Source organism: Ursus arctos, unplaced genomic scaffold (assembly GCF_023065955.2).
Source record: "Ursus arctos isolate Adak ecotype North America unplaced genomic scaffold, UrsArc2.0 scaffold_21, whole genome shotgun sequence".
NCBI lineage: Eukaryota > Metazoa > Chordata > Mammalia > Carnivora > Ursidae > Ursus > Ursus arctos.
The window spans coordinates 2,605,331-2,629,654 of record NW_026622886.1 but is presented as its reverse complement, the minus strand read 5'-3'; the positions used below and the strand labels follow the sequence as shown (position 1 = coordinate 2,629,654).

At 38.6% G+C, this 24,324-nt stretch overlaps 1 protein-coding gene across 1 annotated transcript in view; it reads right to left on the bottom strand.

Moving 5' to 3' along the window:
- ENTHD1 (ENTH domain containing 1) overlaps nt 1–23,662 on the bottom strand; it is a 97,060-nt gene extending 73,398 nt beyond the window's left edge. Inside the window, exons 1-2 of the mRNA XM_026479590.4 lie at nt 23,314–23,662; nt 4,132–4,374 (exon numbers count right to left, since the gene is read on the bottom strand). Of these exons, the coding sequence (XP_026335375.2) occupies nt 4,132–4,374; nt 23,314–23,662 (592 nt within the window). The remainder of the gene's footprint in view (nt 1–4,131; nt 4,375–23,313) is intronic.
- Nucleotides 23,663–24,324: the final 662 nt, after the last annotated feature.

The window sequence follows — 24,324 nt, the reverse complement described above, 5'->3', positions numbered from 1 at the left end:
TAAAGCCTGGGAATCAGATTTCTAGCAACGCATTCAACTTTACATTTCAATGTAACTAAGTAATTTAGAGATGTCTTTAAATACCTCCTGATGGAAATGCACCTGTGTAATACCATCACTTGCCTCTCTGAAATGTTAGTTGTTTTCAATTTCTCTTTCTTCTCCAATTCATCATCTACTTACCCCATTTCCTCTCTATATTCTATCTCTACACATTACCTTTCCCTCATTTCAATGACCCTAGAGCAGGATGCTGCATTGAAACAACCATCTCTTACAGAGCTTCCCTCCAATTCGTATCGCCTTCATTTCTACACAAAGCAGTAAGAATTATCTTCCACCAACAGCTGTTTTCAGTAATAAGAAAGCTAAGTTCTGTGACTAAGCTAAGCATCCCTTCTGTTCTCCAAGGCCTACAGTGGTTCCTAGTTGCTAGTGGTACTGAAGTGAAATCTCCAAGAACTGCTCATTATGTCCTTTATGAACTCTCAATGACCTGTCCACATTTTTGACATATTCAAATTTATGTTTTTTTATTCCATTTAGTCTGACAACCATGCATTAACATGATTAATTTGTTTCTTGTTTTCTTTACCACTACAGTAGCGACTATTTATTCTCCTGTATATTTATTCTCTCCTTCCTTAACAATGGATCCTCTAACTTTAATCGGGACACATGGCTATCCAGGATAAAGACCACATTTTTCAGCCTCTCTTGCGGTGAGGAGCGTCATAACTAAGTGCTAAACAATAATATGAAAGCCAAAATGTTATAAGCAACTTCAAGAAGGGGATGGAGTATTCCTATTCTCTCTTTTTTTTTTTTTCAATTTTATGTATTTATTTGAGAGAGAGAGAGAGTACAAGCAGGGAGAACAGCAGGCAGAGGGAGAAGCAGACTCCCTGCTGAGCAGGGAGCCCAACACAGGGTTCCATCCCAGGACCCCAGGATCATGACCTGAGCTGAAGGCAGACAGTTAACTAAGCCACACAGGTGCCCCCATAATATTCATATTTTCAAGCGCTCCTCCTTCCTACTGGCTAGAAGGGAGATGTGATGGCTGGAGCTCAAACAGCTATCTTGGATCATGAAGTGGAAGTTATGTGATGAGTTTGGTGGAGCGACAAGACAGACAGATCCCTGGGTCCCTGATATCATGAAGAGCCGTATCAGTCCTAGAATATCTAGTTCTGGATTATTTTTGGAAGAGAGAAAAAATCCTATTATGTTTAAGCTGTTAACATTTTTGGGGCCTCTTCTATCACTTCTGGGAACGCCTAATTCTAATTGATCCACCTATCTCTGAGTTTTCATTTGCTACTTCTGTCCCTAAATGTTCCCCCAATTTATTTTCTTATCTCCCTCAGCAACCCCCCCACACACCAAATTGTCAGTTTTCTTTCTTCCTTTAAAATACAGCTTCTGGGGTGCCTGGGTGGCTTAGTTGGCTAAGCACCCAACTCTTGGTTTCAGCTCAGGTCGTGATCTCATGGGTCGTGGGATCCAGACCCACATTGGGCTCTACGCTCAGCAGGGAGTCTGCTTGAAGATTCTCTCCTCTGCCCCCCCACCGTGTGCATACTCGTGCTCTCTCTCTAAAATAAATACATAAATCTTTCAAAATAAATAAATAAAATACAACTTCAGATTCAAATGCCTATGTGGAAATGGTTAGTATTGCTAAGCTTGATACAATTACTCTTTTTTGAACGCAAACACACACATCTATGTATCTAGTATGTATGTGTATATATACAGAGTGATGGATAAATGAAGTTTTTAAATAATTTAACAAATTTACCAAGTTTTTACATCTAAACATTCACTATTCACTTTTAAATAGTACTCTTACTATAAATTCATTTTGATGATGCCATCATTCACCAAAACTCCTTTTTTAACATTTTTTTTTAAACACGCTGAAAGCCATCACTAGATAAAACTTCCAAGAGAGCAGAAATACACCCAATTTGGTTACCAGTCCTGGAACAGTGTCTGGCATATAGTAAGTACTCGATATATGTTTGTGATAGGAAAAAAAATTAATTGTAGCAAAACTTCATTTGAACGTAGACTGACTTTAAAAACAGTCAAAAGTCATTCCAAGCTCAGTTTGGTGAATAAGATGTGTCATAAAGCTAGAGAATATCATTTGGAGTTAAAAAAACAGTGACTATAAAGCAATAAACCTGATTTCCTTGTATCAATCATAAAGATGGCTCAGAGCTGAGCTACTTCTTTGGCAATTTCAAGGTTCATTTCTTAAGCTTACAGGTAAGTACGCCAAGCTCGCTCCAGCTTGCACTGGGAGTTCCCTTTGCCTGGAACAACCCACATATACATGGATTGTCCCTCACTTCATTTGGGTCTCTGTCTAAATTCCCACGTCCTCCAAAAGGCCTTCCCTCACTCCCTGACCTAAAAGTAAAGCCATCCTTGTCACTCTCTGTCCCCAATACTGCTTTCCTTTTCTTTACAGGAATTGTACCTAACATAATATTTTATATCTATTTTGTTTATGTGTGGATAGTATCTGTCTCTGTCATTAGAATATTTGCTCCATGATGCAAGGGAGTATGTTTTACTCACTGCTATAGCTCCAAATTTCTGCTCGATATGCAAATTTCAAATAAATTCCATAAATATAAGTCTATAATGAAAGAGAAAGCAAGAGAGAAAAGCAATGGAGGGAGAAGAAGAAAGCCAACAGAGAAGTAGCAAAAGGAGTGAAGAAACTCTGGGGTGAGTTATAGTTGGTGATTTTGCTCTGTAACTCTTTTTCTGTATTACTTTGGACTGAAGGCTTCCATGAGAAAATTTTGGAATGAGTCTCTTATCACTCCTGGAGATTTATTTCAAAATAAAATGGCAACCCTAAAGAAAGAGGTTATGTTTAGAAGCATATAGATGGCATTTACTGTCTTTTACAGTCTTTCCATCTCTCTAGTCCACAGATGCACAAGCTGAGTGAACATTTGAGAACTCTTGACTGAGTCAAAGAAGTACTTTCGTGATTTTTAGCAGGATTGTTCCATGTTGGTATTACTATTAACATTCTTAATTTCCATATTGAACTGACATTTGGAACATCTGTTCATACTGAATACCTGCAGCTCTTTCAGGATCTTGCTTAATAGAGTTACATGATAAAGCTAGGAGGCAAACCTCTGAAAATACTTTTAACTCTCTGTTCCTCCTACTGTGTCCCTCACTTCCAGCACAAAGTTTAGTTCCTTTCAAGGGACAGTGATTCCAGTCACATTTCTTTAATGTTTTTTGCTTCCTCAAACTGTCCATTCTTTATACAAAACTTATCAACAGGGTTTGTGCCAGAGAATACAGAGCACAATGACATTCCTTTATATTTTAGCAAATTTAATAGAAAAGATAATTGCATTTTCCTAATGATTTCTATAACATTATAAACAAATCCCTTTTTGAAAAAGTTCAATTCATGCTTAAAATTTCAGGCAAAGGAAAGAGTTATATAATACAAGGCACTGTCGTCCTGTAGGAGTTTTAGAGACTTTCAGAATTCTGAGGCACATTTAAGAAAATGTTGATTTCCTGATTGGCAGGATCAAACAGCACAAAACGCACAGATACCCAGACCCTGAGTCTCACATTCCACTTATGATTAAAATATTAAAATGAATCATGATGACAAATAAGTAGTCACTACTTTAATCCCATTTAAGCTCAAAAATCCCATTTTATTTGAAACCCAGATAAACTGCATCTGAAAATAGTCAAAGTGTTCTGCTATTATTCTTCAGCTTTGTTTTGTACAATACAATGCCTAACAAAGTAACAGGAGTACTAGTATAGTATTAATATTTCACTACCAAAACCTAATGTTTTATATATATATATTTTTAAAGATTTTATTTATTTATTTGACAGAGATAGAGACAGCCAGCGAGAGAGGAAACACAAGCAGGGGGAGTGGGAGAGGAAGAAGCAGGCTCATAGCAGAGGAGCCTGATGTGGGGCTCGATCCCATAACGCCGGGATCACGCCCTGAGCCGAAGGCAGACGCCCAACCGCTGTGCCACCCAGGCGCCCCTATTTTTTAATTGTTCTTAAATGATACCTACTACATTGTAGGCCAATGTTCATTATACGTACTTTTATAACGTAGCCTTGCAACCTTAAGAAGCTTACGTTTCCTCTCTGAAGCAGGAGTTTCTGGTGTGTGGGCAGAAGCACATGCTGTTGGTGAGTTAGCTGTACCAGGTAATCTTTTAGGAAATGTCACAGAGTAGGAGGTACGCCGTCTTGTCCGACATGCTACTTCCCTCTCTCTGTGCAGCAACTGTTCATCCATCAGCAATGTTATGACTTGCTTAGACTTTTCCCGGATATAATAACCTGAAAAATACATTGAATTTGCATAGGAAGGAAATATTCATTGAGGGTCCAATTTTTATTCTAAAGAAAATTAGGAAAAAAATGTAAGCAATGTAACGAAGTGAAAAAATCTGCAGCAAGTGAAAGGGAAACCTGAGTTTCACTGGAGTTGTCGATAAGTACTCCTTTTCTTATACTTTAAGAAGTAACTAAATGTATGATGAAATCATATCACATATTGACATGACATTTTTCACTTTAAATATGCTGTTTCCTTTTAAAAGCAATACATATCCTGCAATAAATTAAACAATAAAGGCATAAAAGAAGAGGAATAAATTAGATCTAGATATATGACCATGACATATAGCTAAAGATTTTGGGTAATATGGTATCATTCAAATCAGTAACGCACAGGGAAAAATCAATCATTATATATGTACACAGGGCAGAGAAATACATGGGTAGATGGATGGATGGATGATGGATGGGCAGGCAGATGGCCAGCTGTGTCCCCATAACATTGTTAATATTGGCTACCTTAAAGGAGTACAGTTGGGGTGGGACAAGAGTAGGGAGGACAATTAGATTTTCTTTGACCTAAATCTTATCAAAACAACTTGATGCCATTAATAGAGTGCCAGAGCACAGTCTAAGACCAGAATCCTAATGACAATGCTGTCCTTAACCATCTGTCTCATTCTGATATGTTAGGTGGTCTGTCTGGGCTTGAGTTTTTTATGTGAAAACCAGTAGAAGTATAACTGTTCAGTGTAATTCACAGATATAAAAGTGTACTCATTCAAATATATAGTAGTATTATTACTATTCTCAATCCCCTCCCACGAAAAATGGTAAAGGAAAACCACTTCCCTCTCCACATCTTGGGACCAACTCATATTATAACATCTCATGTTTTCCCAAGCCTTTTTACAAAAGTAAAATGAAAAGTCTCTAAAGATCCACTACTATGTTCATTTTGGGCTTAAGCATGAAGAATTAAAGCATGAATATATGCAACTATAACTTACTAGTAGTGGAAGTAATGAGAAATGGTCAAATGTAGGGCGCCTTTAGACAAAAGAGGCCAACATGTTCTCTGCCAGTCATTTCATAAAGGACTGCTATGGACAGTGACAGAAACCTTTGCTCAAGTTGCCATCTTTCCCAAGATTATTTTATCTACTCTTAATTTCATTTCTTAATCACCTCCTCCTTTCAAACTTCTTTTATAACTGCGGTGAACCGTATCATTCTCGACACCCTTAATTTCCTATGAGTAATTTGTAGTCCATAAACAAAAAATCCCACAGTGTTTTAGGTTACCACTCGGTGTTGCCTGATAGAAGCCTGCTGTGACTGTCAGTCCTTGGGGACAAAGTGCCAGACACTACTTTTCCCTGGAAAACTGCTATAGCTTGGTTTGGGGGAAGGGGTGAAAAACTTGTTTTTCCATTTCTAACTTTACAAAAACTTATCTCCTTCTGCTTCCTCTCTTTCCCTCTACTCTAGCCATCCCGACTGCCTTATTCTGTAATCACACCAGGCTCTCTGTCTCCTGCAAGCTGTGTGCTAGCTGTTGCTTCTGCCAGGGACTCTGCATGGCTAGGTCCCTAATTCATTCAAGTCTCTACTCAAATGTCACCCCCTCAGAGAAGACTTCCTTCTGCCCACCCTCTCTAAAATTGCCCCATTCCCATCACTCTCTATTCCCTTACCTATTTTATCACTATCTGCTATTGTTATATATATACACGTATGTGTGTGTGTATATATATGTATAAATATATATTTGTGTGTCTATATAATCGTATATATACATAATGTATATATAATAATATATAATAAGAATAAGAATATGTATACATTTGTTTACTTGTTTACTGTTTGTTTCCTTACCTACAATACAAGCTCCATGAAGGCAGAGAGCCTCATTGCCCCAGTATCGCCAGTGTCTGCAAGAATGATTGGCACATAGGAAATAATCTTTACTGAGTAAATGAATTGATAAAGGAGCAAATTACAAAAAGTCTCCATTTTCTCCTTGACATAATACAAATGGAACCAGATGGATGAAAGATACTGAGTGCCAATTTACAATGTAGCTGCCTGAGAAAGTTGCCTGGCCTGAAAGAGTTTCTTGCAACACCCTTAATTACAAGAGGTCAGTACTAGAAATTACGGGACAGATGTGGATTATTTCACTTGGAGTCTGCATGAACTGGTGGGACTTGAAAGCAACTACAAAAGTTCAAAGGTCCCAGCAGGTACATCAAGGAGAAAGCCAGCCACAATGAGGAAGCACTTCTCCCTGAAATATCAGGGCTCCTCCCTGAGGGAGCTGCTGACAGCATGGGGAAGGTCAAGCCACAGTGGTTTACTTCTCGCTCCATTGAAAGTGAAAAAAATCCAAGAACCCAATAAACGTGCTTCAAGGATGAGTTAGATAATAACAATAGTACTAACAAGATGGCGTCTCCTCACTGCTAAGGAATATGTTTCTGAAAGGAAAGGAGGGACATAGCACTAAAACGGAATTGTACTGGAATAGAACACATGTTAGGAAGTAACTGCTTTGTATCTGAAAGACAGAAATAAAAAGGGGGGAAGACGGTGGGAAGGAGAGAGAGAGAGAGAGAGACAAAGGGAGGGAGAAGAACATGGATTCTTTGAAATGAGAAATCAAACTATGAAACAGATTGATACCCAAAGATACATCAAGACGCAAAGCCTGTTATTGAGGTGAAGGGTAAAGTAAAAATTAACCTATCTTCTGCTTTAATTAGGAATCTTCGGGTTACAAGTGACAGAAACTTATATTGAACCGGCCATGGGAAAACCAGAGGTTGCAACTGGGGCTCAAGTACAAAAGAGGCAGAGACTAGAGAACTACTGGGACTCCTTTTTCCTCTCCCAGCCCTTCTTCCCCCTGTGTAATGCCTTCATTTTCTCCTCCTGCAGATTGGCTTCCTCCATCTGAATGTGGGCTGGCCACAGACAGCTCCAGGTTCATGCCTCACACTCTGCGACCTGAGAAGCCTCTCTCTTCCTTCAAGCAAATTGGAAAAATCCAGGAGAATGACTCAGCTTGGCCCAGCTTGAAAGTCACATGCCCATCCCCTTGGCCGGAGGGTGGGATGCTCCCACTGGCAACCCCATCAGAAAGGCCCAGTAGAGTGAGGGGAGAGTCAACAGGATAGAAAAATGAATGAACAGAAAGCCAACTTGAGGAGGCTTTCCAAACTCAGACAAAGGACAAGGACCTACAAATCACTAGAGCAACTATGTGCCAGACCAATATCCAAGAACACTCACTTATTCACTTAGGCAGTCATTTGATCATTTTTTGAACAATTAAGTTTCAGGAATTGTTCTAGAAGCACAAGTGAGGGGAAAAAAGACAAGACCCCTACCAAGATAATTTCAGATAAAAAATAAATGCTCTGGAGGAAAATAAAGAACAGTGAGGTGCTACACATCTTGAACAGCGAGAAGAAGCCAGCGGCTCAGGCAGAGGGAAGAGCTCGGACTTCACATCTTCATGAAGGCTCCCGCTGAGAGATAGCAAGCCCCTCCCAGCTCCCCCTGCACACGCATGGTCAGGCCTGGTTGCCACACTTGCGGGCACCTGCACTCGTCTCTTACAGCACTTCCACAGGCTGTAATTGCTTATTGATTTGATAAGTGTCTTTTTCCTCCATTACAGTATAACATCCATGGAGGCCAGAATTATACTTGTTCACTTAAGAGATACTTCAGAAATGTCTGTTAAATAAATGAAGGAACATGCTGAGAAAAAATGTCCCAAATGCAGGGGAGGAGTCTCTGTAAATGCACAAATGAGCATCGTGTGAAGGGATCTGGAAATATGGTAAATTCAAAGATGTTGGGCAATGAGATGTGCCAGCAGCAAAGACACACACCAGACTTCTAGAAAAATATGTATTCAGCTTGAAACTGTGGTCATAAAATATCCTAACACCCCTCCCTCCATACCTGACCCACTAACCAACCAAAATTTACTCTTCTTCCTATATTTCTTTCTCAATGAATGTTATCTCCTTTCTTTCTTTCTTTTTTTTTTTTTTTAAGATTTTGTTTATTTATTTGACAGAGATAGAGACAGCCAGAGAGAGAGGGAACACAAGCAGGGGGAGTGGGAGAGGAAGAAACAGGCTTCCAGCAGAAGAGCCTGATGTGGGGCTTGAACCCAGAATGCCGGGATCACGCCCTGAACCGAAGGCAGACGCTTATTGACTGAGCCACTCAGGCGCCCCAGTTATCTCCTTTCTAAGCCTGAAATATGAACATTCATGGCCCCACACTTAGATGGTACCAAGTATCTTTTTTTTTTTTAAGATTTTATTTATTTATTTGACAGAGATAGAGACAGCCAGCGAGAGAGGGAACACAAGCAGGGGAAGTGGGAGAGGAAGAAGCAGGCTCATTGCAGAGGAGCCTGATGTGGGGCTCGATCCCATTACGCCGGGATCACGCCCCGAGCCGAAGGCAGACGCCCAACTGCTGTGCCACCCAGGCGCCCCCCAACTAAGTATCTTCAAAATCCATCCTCTCCTCTCCATTTCCCCTAGTTGAGACCCTGCTCATTTTTTGCCTGTGGTGTTCTGAATTATTTATTTATCTCTAGTCTCCCTTATCCTCTATCCTCTACAGTGTCTCCGGAGGTGAGGGTGAGGGTGAGGGTGGGGTGGGGAGGGAGGGGAGCAGTATGTTCATGCTAAAAAACCTTCAGTCAAGTTGGCATGGTAAGTCCATGCTTCAAAGTACCCCTCTGCTCTGCTCCGAATACATAGCAGTGACAGACATCGCCAGTCTCGAAAACAAGATAAAAACCTTCACAAGCCAGAAATATATGAGAAATGAAAAGGCAATGAGCAGGGCTAAAGCCCCAGGGCTGCTGGGCTCTTGATCCGGCAGCCACGAGTTTGACTCCGCAGCTGTTACGGAACGAGAGCTGGTCTCACTCTGTGATGTTAGGGGGTATCTGAGTTTGTGAGAAAAGGCTGAGAAGAAAAGAAAAAGGAGGAAAAAAACCCACCTGCTAATTGCTTCCTGGGCTGTCACATATTTGTAGCTGTGGGTCTAGAAGCTAGAAGACACACGTGCAGCCTTAAGGCTGGGAACTACACCGAGCCACCCACCACCTCAGTGACTGCATCTAAGACACTCTGGTTCTATCACAGGGCAGGAGCCCTGAGGTGACTTTATAAGGGCTGTACTGGAGGATCTAAGGACCTGGGTGGCAAGAACTGAAAACCAACATAAAGGGGTGAACACAGATGGAGGAGAAAGGATCCTCCAGTCAAAATAAGACAGAAAACTAAAATTTTAAAATAGTTTTATTAAAAAATCTAATGCTTAAGAAAGATGGCTGATAAAAGCAGCAATCAAAACACAACTTCACTCCAAATGAAGTCAATGTTCTATAGGATTCTGTAAGATCTTCCATAAATCAATATTCTATATTGTTAAAGACATAAAATCATAAACGAAGATTTTTATTTTTATGTATTTATTTATTATTTATTTATTTGAGAGAGAGAAAGAGCACACATACGTCAGGCAGGGGTGGGGGGAGGAGGGGCAGAGGGAGAAGGAGAAGACAAAAACCCAAGCGGGTGCCACGCCCAGTGGGAGCCCGATGTGGGGCTTGATCTCAGGACCCTGAAATCATGACCTGAGCTGAAATCAAGAGTCAGACACTTAACCACCTGAGCCACCCAGGTGCCCCCTAAACAAAGATTTTTTAAGTAAATGCGATTAAGAGAGATTAATACAGGAATCATATCCACAACAAGAAATATGAGATTATGAAACAAAACAAAAATAGGCAGACATGAAATAAAAACAGATGGATATGAAAACAGCCAATTAAAAATCCTAGAAATGAAAACTATAGTCAGTGAGATTAAAAAGAAAAAAACTCTCATCCAAGATAAACTCCAGAATTTAACAGTTGAATAGAAAATTGAAGAATAGTATTAAGGAATTCTTCCAAAATACAGCGCAGAGAGGCAACAAGATTAAAAAGAGTAATTAAAAGTCATAAAGGACAGATTGCAAGTCCCGGTATTCACTTGGAAGAAGTTTCAAGAGAAGAAAATTATGGTAATCACAAAAAAGCAATATTCAGAGCAAAAGGGGCTGGAATTTTACAGAAAAGACATGAATCCTCACATCAAAAACGATCTCCAAAAATGAAGCAGGAGAAATAAAAATAAACGTGTCTGCAGAAACACTGTAGAAAAACAGAAGAGCATTTAGGATAATGAGAAGCTCGTAAAAGCTACCAATCAAAAAAAAAAAAAAAAAAAAAAAAGGCTACCAATCCCTTCTTGGACCTACAGTAGCCCACTAGTCAGCTGTACAGTTAGCAAACATTTATTCGGCATCTCCACCAAACTGCGTGAAAAAACAGAGGTACCCTCCAAACCCCACAGTCCAGTGAAGGAGACTGACATGTACTTGGGTCATAACAGCAGCGTGCTTCAGCAGATGTGTGGGCAAAGTTCATCGGATGGGCAGAAACCGTGGAAACAGAGCAGTGGCAAAGCCCTTCCCAGTGAATGGTTGCACTGAACGTTATTTAGACATGAACATACATTGCAGGAAATAGAAGTAATAAAAGTAAAAATATGTCAAGGATTAATAGTATTAGCTAATATTGACTGATGACTTACTAGGTGCCTGCCTTTCAGACATTATCTCCAATCCTCATGAAGTCCATTTTACAGATGAGAAAAGTAAGTTTAGGGGGAGTAAAAAAAGTTTCCCCAAATCATAAAGTTAATAATAAGCTAGAAGGTAGAGACTGGCTCTATAGAAAGACCACAATATAGACTTTAATTTCTTTGACTGCATTTAGCATACAAATGTAAGCTTTTTTATTTGATGAGAACCTTGAGAAGAGAACAATTGTGTTGACACAGCACCGAAGTGCTAAACTGGTTATTCTCCCCTGTTTGTTTGTTTACTGTGCTCTCCTGTCCACGGGCCACAATATGTAAAGAGCAACGTGGGAAGACTGCCTGGACTAGCACACTGAAGTCTAAACAGATTCATGGTTTGTTTCTTGCTGTCATGATGACCAATGACTATATTTGTTCAAAGGAACAAAAGGTGATCAAAAATACTCAACTGTTTTAGGTACAGAGGTTTTCTTTGAACTCACAGTAATATAACTTTAAAGTAACTCTTAAAATAACAGAAAACTGTTAACAGTAACAGAACAGGCTTATGATGACCCAAAGCCTGTATGTTTGTTTAAAGGAAATTCATTTGTTCATCAAAACTATAAGAATGTTTGTTACAGGAAATCACATTTGTTCAGCAGCCTTGTGTTAATTAATCCACCTCTCTGTAAATGAGCACGTCTACCTTGCACTAATGAATCCACCCACCACCTTCCATCAGGTGGGTTTGATGGTTAGAGAATTCCGACTACAGCTTTCTGACAGCTATACAGAGAAAATCAAGCCTAATGCACTGGGAAGCTAGATTCTTCCCACAGTGCTTAGCCACTACCCCACATGCCTGGGAAATGCCTGCCTCACACCTGGCCCCCCATGTTCTGTCCCTCCTGTAAAAGAAGGAATACCCTCAGATTTCAGTTATTCAGCTTTTAGAGTCTTAATACAGCTAACCAACATCTAAAGCAATTCTTTTGCACTTTTAAGTATTTTCTTTTTCTTGAACTCACTCTTTCCAGATATCTTGGCTCTGTTTAATTTATTCTAGTCACCTTGAAAGGGAAATTCCAACCATTCCTTTTTTCTCCTACTTGCCCACGTTCCCTCTTTCTCCAAACCCTCTCAGGGCCCAAATACCTGGTGTTTTCTCCCCTTCTGTGAGAACCTAAACTCAAAAAACAACCTCTTACTCCTAAAAAAAAAAAATTGATTTTAATAACTTCTAAACTAGTGTAAAAATATAAATGTATCACATCTTCCAGAGTCCTTGCTTTTTTTTTTTTTTAAGATTTTATTTATTTATTCGACAGAGATAGAGACAGCCAGCGAGAGAGGGAACACAAGCAGGGGGAGTGGGAGAGGAAGAAGCAGGCTCATAGTGGAGGAGCCTGATGTGGGGCTCGATCCCATAACGCCAGGATCACGCCCTGAGCCAAAGGCAGACGCTTAACCGCTGTGCCACCCAGGCGCCCCCAGAGTCCTTGCTTTTTACATTTTGATTTGTATCTCTTAACTCTGGCTTATGAGGCTTACTTCCTACTCTAAGACATTAAATGTCAGTGAGCAAATGGGTAGGTGATTGGTAAGGGCCAATCCTGGAGGCAGAGAGGCAGTTTGTACAAAATCAGCCATGGATATAAGTGTGAAGCGCCTAATTCCCCAAATTAGATGACTGATAATGACGGTGGAAAACTAAAATGGCAGTAATGTCACCACTGCGCACTAAGTTACTTCTACTTAAACTACTTAACATACCTTTTTTTGAAAATAGATTTTATTATTTTTTTAATTGTATTTATTTATTTAAGACAGAGAAGAGCACAGGGGAGCGGCAGAGGGAAAGAGAGAAGCAGACTCCCCACTGAGCAGGGAGCCCAATGCGGGACTAGATCCCAAAACCCTGGGATCATGACCTGAGCCAAAGGCAGATGCTTAACCGACTGAGCCACCCAGGTGCCCCAAATTTTATTTATTTTGTTTGAGAGAGAGAGTGTATGAGTGAGAGAAAGCAGGAGCAGGGGGGAGAGGGGGAGGGAGAAGCAGACTCCCCGCTGAACAGGGAGCCCAATGTGGGGCTTGAACCCAGGACCCTGAGATCATGTCCTGAGCCAAAGGCAGACGCTTAACCAACTGAGTCACTCAGGTGCTCCAACATAACTTTTTAACAACACTGAAAATTTGTCTTTTTAAAATGTACCTTTTCAAAGAAATCTATCTTTAATTTAAGTGAGTGTACGTACATATAAAATGGCCCATTTAAACAAAATTAACTGCAATCTCATGACTTACCTAATTGAAAATAAAGTAGTACATAAATTTATAATGCACACATTTCCAAGAACCTGGATTGGTTTTATAAAAGGAATACCATAATTTGTATAAATAAATAATCTGATCGTATGAAACATTCAATTGGGTGTTTTTCAGACAATTTTAATTAAGTTCACTCTAGTAGTTCAGTGAAACTTCGTTAGGATATTTTTAAAAACTCAATTAGGAGAGGCTGTGTAGCATAATAATAGAATAGGACTAAATAGTATTAGGATGTACGAGCTTTAATCATGTTCAGTCATTAATTAGCTGTGCAACCTTACCTAAATAACTTAATCTGTCTGAGTGTTAGCTCCTCATCTCTGTAAGAGAGATAACACATATTCTTCATACCTCTAAGATGTTGTAAGGCTCAAATGAGGTACTGTACATGAAAATGCTCTATTATTAAAATCTAATAACTCAGACAACTAGATGCCTCATGGAAAAGAATGAACTTTACTTCTACCTCACAATAGACACAAAAGTTAATTCCAGATCAATCACAGACCTAGATAAAACTGTAAGGTGTCTGGGGGCGCCTGGGTGGCACAGCGGTTGGGCGTCTGCCTTTGGCTCAGGGCGTGATCCCGTTGTTATGGGATCGAGCCCTACATCAGGCTCCTCCGCTGAGCCTGCTTCTTCCTCTCCCACTCCCCCTGCTTGTGTTCCCTCTCTCGCTGGCTGTCTCTATCTCTGTCGAATAAATAAATAAAATCTTAAAAAAAAAAAATGTAAGATGTCTGGAAGAAAACATAAGAGAATTTCTTCATGGCCTCGGGGTAGGCAAGTTTCTCAGACAAGACACAAAAGGCATCAGCCATAAAGGGAAAAAACACACTGCACTTTATCAAAAGACATTAAGAAAGTAAAAAGGCAAGCCACAAACTTGGAGAAAATACTTGTAATCCATGTATCTGACAAAGGACTGATATCCGAAATGTATAAAGAAGCCCTACAAATTAAATCAAAAATAAGCAAAAAAAATTAAAAACTGAAAATAGGCAAAACACTTGAATAGGCAAAAGATGTTCATATGCCCACTAATCATACAAAAAGGTGCTCAACAACTTTTCAGGGAAATGGAGATTGAAACAACGCTATATACCCATCAGACTGGTTAAATAAAAAAAGAATAACAGTATTTAAGTACTCACAAGGATGTGGAGCAACAAACTTTCGAACACTGCCGATGGGAGTACAGCATAGTAAAAACCCCTTTAGAAGACTTTAGTCGACTATACACCTGTTCTATGACCCAGAAATACCACTCCTGAGCATATGCCCAAGAGAACGGAGTATGTATGGCCACAAAGACTTACATAAGAATGTTCATAATAGCTTTATTCTTAATAGCCAAGAACTATATACACACCAAATGCCCATCAACAGAAGATGGGCAAACAAACTGTCAGATGTTCATATAATGGAAAAGGACCTACCAATAAACAGGAATGATACTACTGATCATATGTAACAACATGCATGAGTCTCAAAATCATTAGTGGAGATAAAGGAGCCAGAGGCAAAAGAATACATATGCTTCCATCTGTATGAATTTCAAGAACAAACACAACTAATTTATGCAGTAGAAGAAATCAGAATAGCAGTTGCCTCTGGGAAAGAGGGAGAATTGACTGGAAAGGGGGATAAAAGAAATTTCTGGGATGATGGAAATATTCTTTATCTTGATATGGACGACTGGTTATACTTACCAACATTCATCAAACTGTACACTTAAGATCTGTGCATTTTATAGTATATAAATTATATCTCAATAAAGCACTGTTAGCATTAAAAATCTATTTTAAAAAGTAATTTATAGTAAAGAGATGGAAATTTTATGGTTAAAGGAGTCAACTTTGACATTTGTATTTTTTATATTCCTTCAAGAAAGTCAATTGTTATAAATCCGCTAAAAGTATAGAAGTATTAAGGTATTAGTCATCCATTCATCTAATATCTATTGAGTGATCCCACTCCGAGGCAATGGAGTAAGTGCTAGGGATGATGTTCTTGCCCTTTAGAAATTCACGGTTTTGCAAGAAATATGGGCATGTATATAAATGTGCTCTGACAGAGGCATGACAGAGGTATAGAGATGTTATGCACACAAGAGGGAGAATGTTACACCCCACCTGAGAATGTCAAGGAGATTCAGGACTATCAGTTGGAGACCCTGAATCACCTGCAAGAACATGGCACCCTTTCTGATGAGTTTGAGCCTAACTTGTAACAGGCCCTAAAACTGAGATAAAAGAAACGGGCCCAGCCGTGCCAACTGTGTCTAGCTATTTGTCCAAGACCAAAGAATTAGTTAGATTTGAGTGAAGGACATTTTAAGTCATGACTGCTGCAAGTACAGAGTATTAGGTATACATTTCTTGTACCATCTTTGGCCTAAAATAACTCTGAAACAGATGAAATAAAGGATAAGCTTCTCAGTTCCTGTCCCAGATTAATCAACGCAACTAGTTCAGTTCTCGGGTCCTTCCTACGTGTTCAACCGTCCTGCCATATGTAACTAGTTAAATGCTTGGTCAAGTCTGGAGACGTGACACGTGTTGACAGCATGGAGTAGAAGAGCTAACAGCATGAGCAGGATGGGGATAACATCATTCATTCATTCAATCATTCGTTCAACAATATAGTAGTTAAGAACATGGATTCTAGAGTCAAAACGTCTAGATTATAATCGTGGTTCTGCCACTAACTAACTGTGTGAACTAGCTATTCAACCTCTTTGTACCTTACTTTCCTCATCAGTAAAATGGAGCCAATACTGCAACCTGTTTCAAAGGGTTATTATGAAGATTAAAAGAGTTAATACACGCAAAGTGTTTAGAAGAGTCTTTGTCACGTAGTTAAATGCTATAAACTTGTTTGCTAATATAGGGGGTCCAAAAAGTTGGGGAATACAGAATAAACTTATTTTTAAACAGTATGTTGGTTACATTTTAAATTAATATGTTCAGTGTTTTCCTATAGATTCTAGAAACTGTTTCAGGTAAGGAACCTCTAAATTGAAAGCAATGTGTTCAATTGTCAACCTAAAAAATTTCCAAAACTATAATACAATACAGTGTCCCCAAGATCTGGAAACATAATGAAAATCATGTATTTATTGTAAATTTTTTCAGTTTAATAATTAGACTCATTGCTTTAAATTTACTTCATCTGAAAAGCTGCCTGGAGGTTGAAGAAAAGCATACTGAGAACCTTATTTGAAATGTTAACTAACGAACTATTTGAAAACAAGTTTCTCCTGTTCCCCAAGTTTTCCGAATTGTTTTCTCAACTTTCCCCTCTATAGTACAGTTGCCTCCCCTTAGTCGTGGGGAATACTTTCCAAGACCCCCAGTGGATGCCTGAAACTGGATAGTATCAAACCCTATATGTGTTTTTTCTACACATGCATACTTACAATGAAGTTTAATTTTGAATTAAGCACAGTAACAGATTAACAATAATAAAATAGAACAATTATAACAACATACCGTAATAAAAGTTATTATATGAATGGGATCTCGCTCTCAAAGTATCTTATTGTACGCCACTCACTTTTCTTCACATGATGATGTGGGATAATATGATGTCTATGTGACGTGATGACATGAAGTGAATGGCATAGGCATTGTGATATAGCACTCGGCTACTACCAACCTTCGGAACAATATGTCAGAAGGTAGATCATCTGCTTCTGGACCAGGGTTGACCACAGGTAACTGAAACTGTGGAAATCGAAACCACAGATAAGGAAGACTGCTGTAATGCTTCTATTAATTACCGGGCAGGCACTGTGTGATAGGCACTGTCGTAATGTTGGAGATAGAGCATGGACAAAGCAGACATAAAATAACCCTGCCTTCATGAAACTTATGTTCTAATAGGAAGAGAGAGAAAACAAATAAATAATAAAACAAAATATGCCCTATGTCAGAAAAGAAAAGCTATGAAGAAAAATAAAACAGAAGATGACTAGGGGTTTATCAGTGCAAAGAGTGGGGTAGGGCTGATTTTTCATAAATAGGGTAGATATAAGGGGCCTCACTCATAAGATGACTGGCTCAGCAGAGATCTGAAGTGTGGGAGAAAGCAGTGCAAGTATCTGGGGATGAGCACTCCAGGCAAAGGGTAAAAACCAATCAAGGAAACAAACAAAAACGGGTCTTCTTCCTACAATTTCTTCTGCTTTTATCTTTTTTCTTGGTCTCTTTTTCCTTTTTTTTTTTTTTCCTTTGTCTCTTCTTGATAACCTATATCTCAGGTAGGATCCAGCTATAGATTACCTGGATCACTGCAATTTCTCTTTCATTAATTTCTCAGTATAAACTTCACTCTCTTTTTTTCTTTTCTGATTCAACAAAATCACTCTTATCAACTAGTTTTTCAATGATCACATTTCTCACCTCAAGTCTCTTGCTTTTTTTATGACTTCAATAAAAATTTACTGATGTCTAGTATGTACCAAGGTCTGACGGTAAAAAGATGATTATCATATGACACATACCCTCAGAATCTAGTCAGGGATATATCTGTACGTATATATGTATACATACACATGCACACATATATACATGCACATATATGTCAAATGGATATACTGTAAAAAACACCACACTCATTAGTAATGAAGTGCTGCAACAATTAATGCTGCCCAGTGAGAAAAAGAAGAGATAGTTGGAGAAAGAGAGGAAAAGACCTCTGAGCTAGGATTTGATGACTAAATAGGAAGCCGACAAACATATAGCAAGAAATGACTATTACAAGAAGACGAAACATCTTAAGTATCAGCACAGAGAGGTGGAAGCAAATAATATATTAGTAATGCTAGATGCAATGTATTAGATTGAAGACTAAGGACATAAGAGTAGAAAGGTGAATTGGGAGCATGCTAAGGGGCCTGACTTTATCCTGAGAGCCAGTGGTTCCCAAATTATTTTGACTGCACACCCAATCAGGAACAAATTTTTGTGCATGCATCCACCCCCACTATATACACATTTGTTTATGTATAAATTAAATTATGCCAAGAGCTACTATTCTAATATGTTACACTCTGTAGAAAACAAACACAAAAAGATAAATGTGTAAAAGATAAAAACGAAATAAGTAATATTATTTTTGCCATATTGGTGCTATCAAATCATCAGGAGTATTTACAAAGTCCAGGATAGTATACTTGTGCTTACTTCTTGGATCCTAAGCTCAACTGTTAGGAAACTAAAAGACCTTTATGATAGTGAATTTAAACATATCCAAATATACCATACTTTGTACATATAAAAGGTATAAATAGATAGATAAGCTTGTTTGCTTATAATTTCATGCTTACATGAAATTTTTTTTTTTTAAAGATTTTATTTATTTATTCGACAGAGATAGAGACAGCCAGTGAGAGAGGGAACACAAGCAGGGGGAGTGGGAGAGGAAGAAGCAGGCTCATAACGGAGGAGCCTGATGTGGGGCTCGATCCCACAACGCCGGGATCACGCCCTGAGCCGAAGGCAGACGCTTAACCGCTGTGCCACCCAGGCGCCCCCATGCTTACATGAAATTATCTCAAAATAACTCATAAACTTTTTAGAGCAGGGGCTGATCCTCTCTTTCCACTTAAAAAAAATCATCAAAGGGCTTAGTACAGTGATAAAATAGCTGCTCTGTAAAGTAAAAAAATTGATTATATTCCATTCACTATCATCTAAAATATTATGCCTTTTTAAAGACCTAATTCTTGGGGATGGCAAACCTTAATTAGTATTTTATTTCCATTTTTAATAATAAATTTAATCCTCATGGAAGTTGATGCCTTTACAATTTCTAGATTAAGAAGCACAGCATGATTGAAACCCAAGAAGATTTTCTCCAATTTCATCATTAAACCTCAAACCTGGGGCGCCTGGGTGGCTCAGTCGGTTAAGCATCTGACTCTTGATTTCAGCTCTGGTCATGATCTCAGGGTCATGATATCGAGCCCCATGTCAGGCTCCACGGACAGTGCAGAGTCTGCTTGTGATTCTCTGCCTCTCCCTCTGCCCCTCCCCCCTTGCTCATGCTCTCTCACACTCTCTCTCTCTAAAAAAATAACTAAACATCTTTAAACCTCAAACCTGACCTTAAGTAAACAGTTCAAAAAGAAAGAGGATATATATCATGACCAAGTGAAATTTATGCTAGGGATGCAAGGTTGGTGCCCATAAGGAAATCAATCAATGCAACATACCAGATTAAAAGAATGAAGGGAGAAAACACATAATCATCTCGATAGATGCAGAAAAAGCACCTGACAAAAGTCAACAGGCTTTCCTCATAAAAACACTCAACAAACTAGGCAAAGAACTCCAACAACCTTACGATAACAATCATCTATGAAAACCTACACCTAACATCATACCTAATGGTGAAAGACTGAAAGCTTTCTTCTTAAGATCAGGAACAAGACAAGGATTTCTGCTCTCACTACTTCTATTCAACATTGTACAGGAGGTTTTAGCTAGGGAAATTAAGCAAAAAGAGAAATAAAAGGCATCCAGATTGGAAAGGAAAAGTAAAACTGTCTCTATATGCAGATGACATGATCTTGCGTTTAAGAAATTCTAAGGAATTAAAAAAAAAAACTATTACAGCTAATAAATGAGTTCAGCAAGTAGCAGGACACAAGACCAATATACAAAAATAACTTGGTCAGTTGTATTTCTATACATTAGCAATGAATAATCTGAAAATGGAATTAAGAAAACATTTCCACTTACAATAGCATCAAAGAGAATAAAATACTTACAAATAAATTTACTAAAAGAAATGAACCTGTGCACTGAAAACTATAAACATGTATAAAAAAAATGAAAGGAGACCCTAAATAAAAGGGAAGACATCTTGTGTTCTTGGATTGGAGGAACTGATGTTAAGATGGCAGTATTCTCAAAATTGATCTACAGATTCAATGCAATCTTGATCAAAATTCTAGTTGCCTTTTTTATAGAAATTGACAAGTTAATGCTAAACCTGATATGGAAATGTATGAGACCCAGAAAGGCCACAACAATATTGAAAAAGAACAAAGCTGGAGCACTCAACTTTATTTCCAAATTTACTACAAAGCTACCGTAATCAAAATTGTGTGGCACTGGTGTAAGGATAGACACAGAGATCAGTAGCACAGAAATGAGAGTACAGAAATAAACTCTTACAATCTATGGTCAACTGATTTTCATAAGGCTGCCAATATAATTCAATGAGGGAAAGTATAGTCTTTTCAACAAGTAGTAGTGGGACAACTGGATATCCACGAGCAAAAGAATGAGGTTGGATTTCTACCTCACACGATACACAAAAATTAACTCAAAATGGATCCAAGGTCTGAATGGAAGAGCTAAAACTATATAACTCTTAGAAAAAAAAAAAATAGGTATGATCTTCATGACCTTAGATTAGGCAATGATTTCTTACATATGGTACTTAAAGCATAAGAACCAAAGGAAAAATTGATAAATTGGACTTCATCAAAATTTAATAAGAAAGTAAAAAGACAACCTATTGAATGGGAGAAAATATTTACAAATCACACATCTGGTAGGGGTCTTATATCCAGAATATACAAAGAACTCTTTTTTTTTTTTTTTAAGATTTTATCTATTTATTTGACAGAGAGAGACAGCCAGTGAGAGAGGGAACACAAGCAGGGGGAGTGGGAGAGGAAGAGGCAGGCTCCTAGCGGAGGAGCCTGATGTGGGGCTCGATCCCAGTACCCTGGGATCATGCCCTGAGCCGAAGGCAGATGCTTAATGACTGCGCCACCCAGGCGCCCCCCAGGATATATAAAGAACTCTTAAAACTCAACAATTAAAAAAAAAAAAAACAGTTAAAAATGGACAATGGATTTCTACAGACATTTCTCCAAAGAAGATCTATAAATGGACAACAAGGGCATATAAAGATACTCAACATCATTAGTCCTTAGAGAAATGTGAACTGAAACCACAATGAGATACTACTTTTCACATTCAGTAGAATGGCTATAATCAAAAAGATGGACAATAACAAGTGTTGACAAGGATGTGGAAAAACAGGAATCCTCTTACATCATTGGTAAGAATATAAAATGGGGCGGCCGCTAAGGAAAACAGGTTACTGGTTCCTCAAAAAACTAAACAGAGAATTGCCATTTGATCCAGCAATTCCACTCTTAAAGATACACCCAAAGGAATTGAAAGCAGAGACTCAAAGTGACACTTGGATGCTTTCGTTCGTTGCAGCAATACTCACAATAACCAAAAGATGAAAACAACCCAAGACTCCACCAACTGGTGAACAGATAAACAAAATGCAGTATGTTTATACAACGGAATATTCTTTAGCTATAAAAGAAATGAAGTTTTGATACATCCTACAATACAGATGAACTGGAAGACATTATGGTATGTGAAATAAGCCAGACAGAATAGGGCAAATACTGTATGATTCCACTTACGTGAGGTACCCAGGATAGGCAAATGTATAGAGACAGAAAGTAGATTAGAGGTTAGCAGGAGAGTCATTGCTTAATGGTTATGGAGTTTCTGTCTGGGGTGATGAAAAGTTTTGGAAACAGATGGTGGTGATGGTTGTGCAACACTGTGAATGGAATCAATGCCACTGAATTGCACACTTAAAATGACAAATTTTGTTACTTACATTTTATCACAATTTTTAAAAACTAATAATATACCTAAAGCCAACAGGGTCGTATACTTTAAATGGGTGAACTGTATGGTATGTTGAATTGTATCACAATAAAGCTGATTTTTAAAACATGAAGAAAAAAAAGAAAGGCGCTCTGGGGCTATAAAAGGACATGGGAGAATCTTAAATGCATACTGTCAAGGAAAGAAATGAGTCTGAAAAAGCTACATATTGTATGATTCTAATTATACAACATTCTAGAAAAGGCAAAACGATAAGGATAATAAAAAGATCCGTGGTTGCCAAGGGTTCTAGGCAGGGGAGAAAGAACCAACCGGTGGAGCACAGGGCATTCTCGAGGCAGTGAAACCATGCTGTATGACACATTCCAGAATGGTACATACATGAGAAGCATTTTTCAAAACCCACGAACTGGAGAACACAAAGAGTGAACCTTAAGTTAAACAAAGGACTTTAGTTACTGGATTAATAATGGTTCATCAGCTGTAGCAAACGCACCACACTAATGCCAGACGTTAATAGGAGAAACAACGCATGGATAGGGAAGGGGATGTGGAAACTCTGTTCTTTCTGTGTAATTTTTCTATAACCTAACACTGCTCTTTAAAAAAATCTATTCTAAAAATGTATACTTAACACAAAGACTACACTGAATTTTATCCTCTTCTTATGATTCATGAGACTATTCACTTTAAGTACAAATTATAATTTTACATTAGACGAGGAGGAAGTGCTGATTCTTTTAGCACTGTAGATCCCAGACACTACCAAATCATCTCAGTTCAGTGTTCCACACACCCTTCCCCTACTTCACCTCCTCCTCCACCCCCGACAAGATTATTTTATGACCTAAATTTTTGTATTCATATAAGTACTTCCATCTAGATAGTCTTTGAAGATTCTGTAGTCTTTGGAAACACTTCCTTACATTTATGACTGAATTCCAGTCTAATTATGATTATGAATTACAGTGACATTATCATACCAAGCTGCCATGCCTCCTGTTTTATTCACTTTGTTCATTTTCTATGAGATATCATTTTATCAGGAACGTAGGTGTGTTAGTTTTACACCTCTTTTTGGGGGAAAAAAAATTGTTCTCGAAGACCCTCAAGAGTCAACACAAAGGGAAACTATAACTATCCCAGAAGAAAGGTGGCTAATACATTTCAGAACAACTTTTCCCCAGCTCCTGGTTTAAAATGATCCCCTCCCAAACCTCTAATCTTTATTGGCGCATTGTAGGCATTTCATTTACCTTGGTCTTTTCCAGCTTCATCTATGTGTTGAAAATATTTCAGTGTCTGAAGGTTACAGAACCCCTCTCTGCAATGCTGAATAACTTTCTTTGATCCATTCTTGATGAGATAATCCATTAGTGTAAGGGATTTATACACATGGCGCCAGTTCTTCCCGTGATCTTTGAGTCTCTGCCATAGCATATTCATAATCTCTGACAGAGAAATTGTATTGAAAGTCAAGTCACTGATATCTAACATCAGAGAACTCGAAGGACCCCAAGGGTCATTAGAAGTTGCTTCTCTGACTTTTATTTCAGCATCTGAGTAATTTTTCACAAAGTTTTTCACTTGCCTCCTGAATGCCATAGGTAAGACAAGTTTGAAGGTGAGATGGGGATGAGAGAAATGGAATAGGAGTTAATATAATTGGTTTATAAAACTCTTGAGAGGTAATTGGTCCCCAGTTCTGCTGCTCCCAAACACAAATGATTAATCTCCATTTTGATGAGGCATCAATTTCCTGCAAAGCAAAGCACAAAATATATGTAAGTTAAATACTTTTCGAAATGTCCGTAGAAGACCAAGTCAGTCTGAAAAATCTAGGTTTACTTAGAAATCAGCCCCTCACTTACATCAGCCAGAATTAAGGGCATTATCTAAATTCTCCTAGCAGAAGTATGGGAAAATCATTCGTAAGGGATTGGCCTATATTACTTAAACAAATATAGGTGGCCTTTCTAGTCCTAAAAATGTCTGCAGAGAATAGCATTCAACCTCTTTGGCCAGGAAAAAAATAATTTTAAAGCATTACAGGACAGTGGGCAACTTAGGAGAAGAAAATGGGACTTGTACTCTGAGATCTCGTGCGTAAGATTTGTTGTCATGTATAAAAATAATATGTCCTGGGGCGCCTGGGTGGCACAGAGGTTAAGCGTCTACCTTCAGCTCAGGGCGTGATCCCAGCGTTATGGGATCGAGCCCCACATCAGGCTCTTCCGCTATGAGCCTGCTTCTTCCTCTCCCACTCC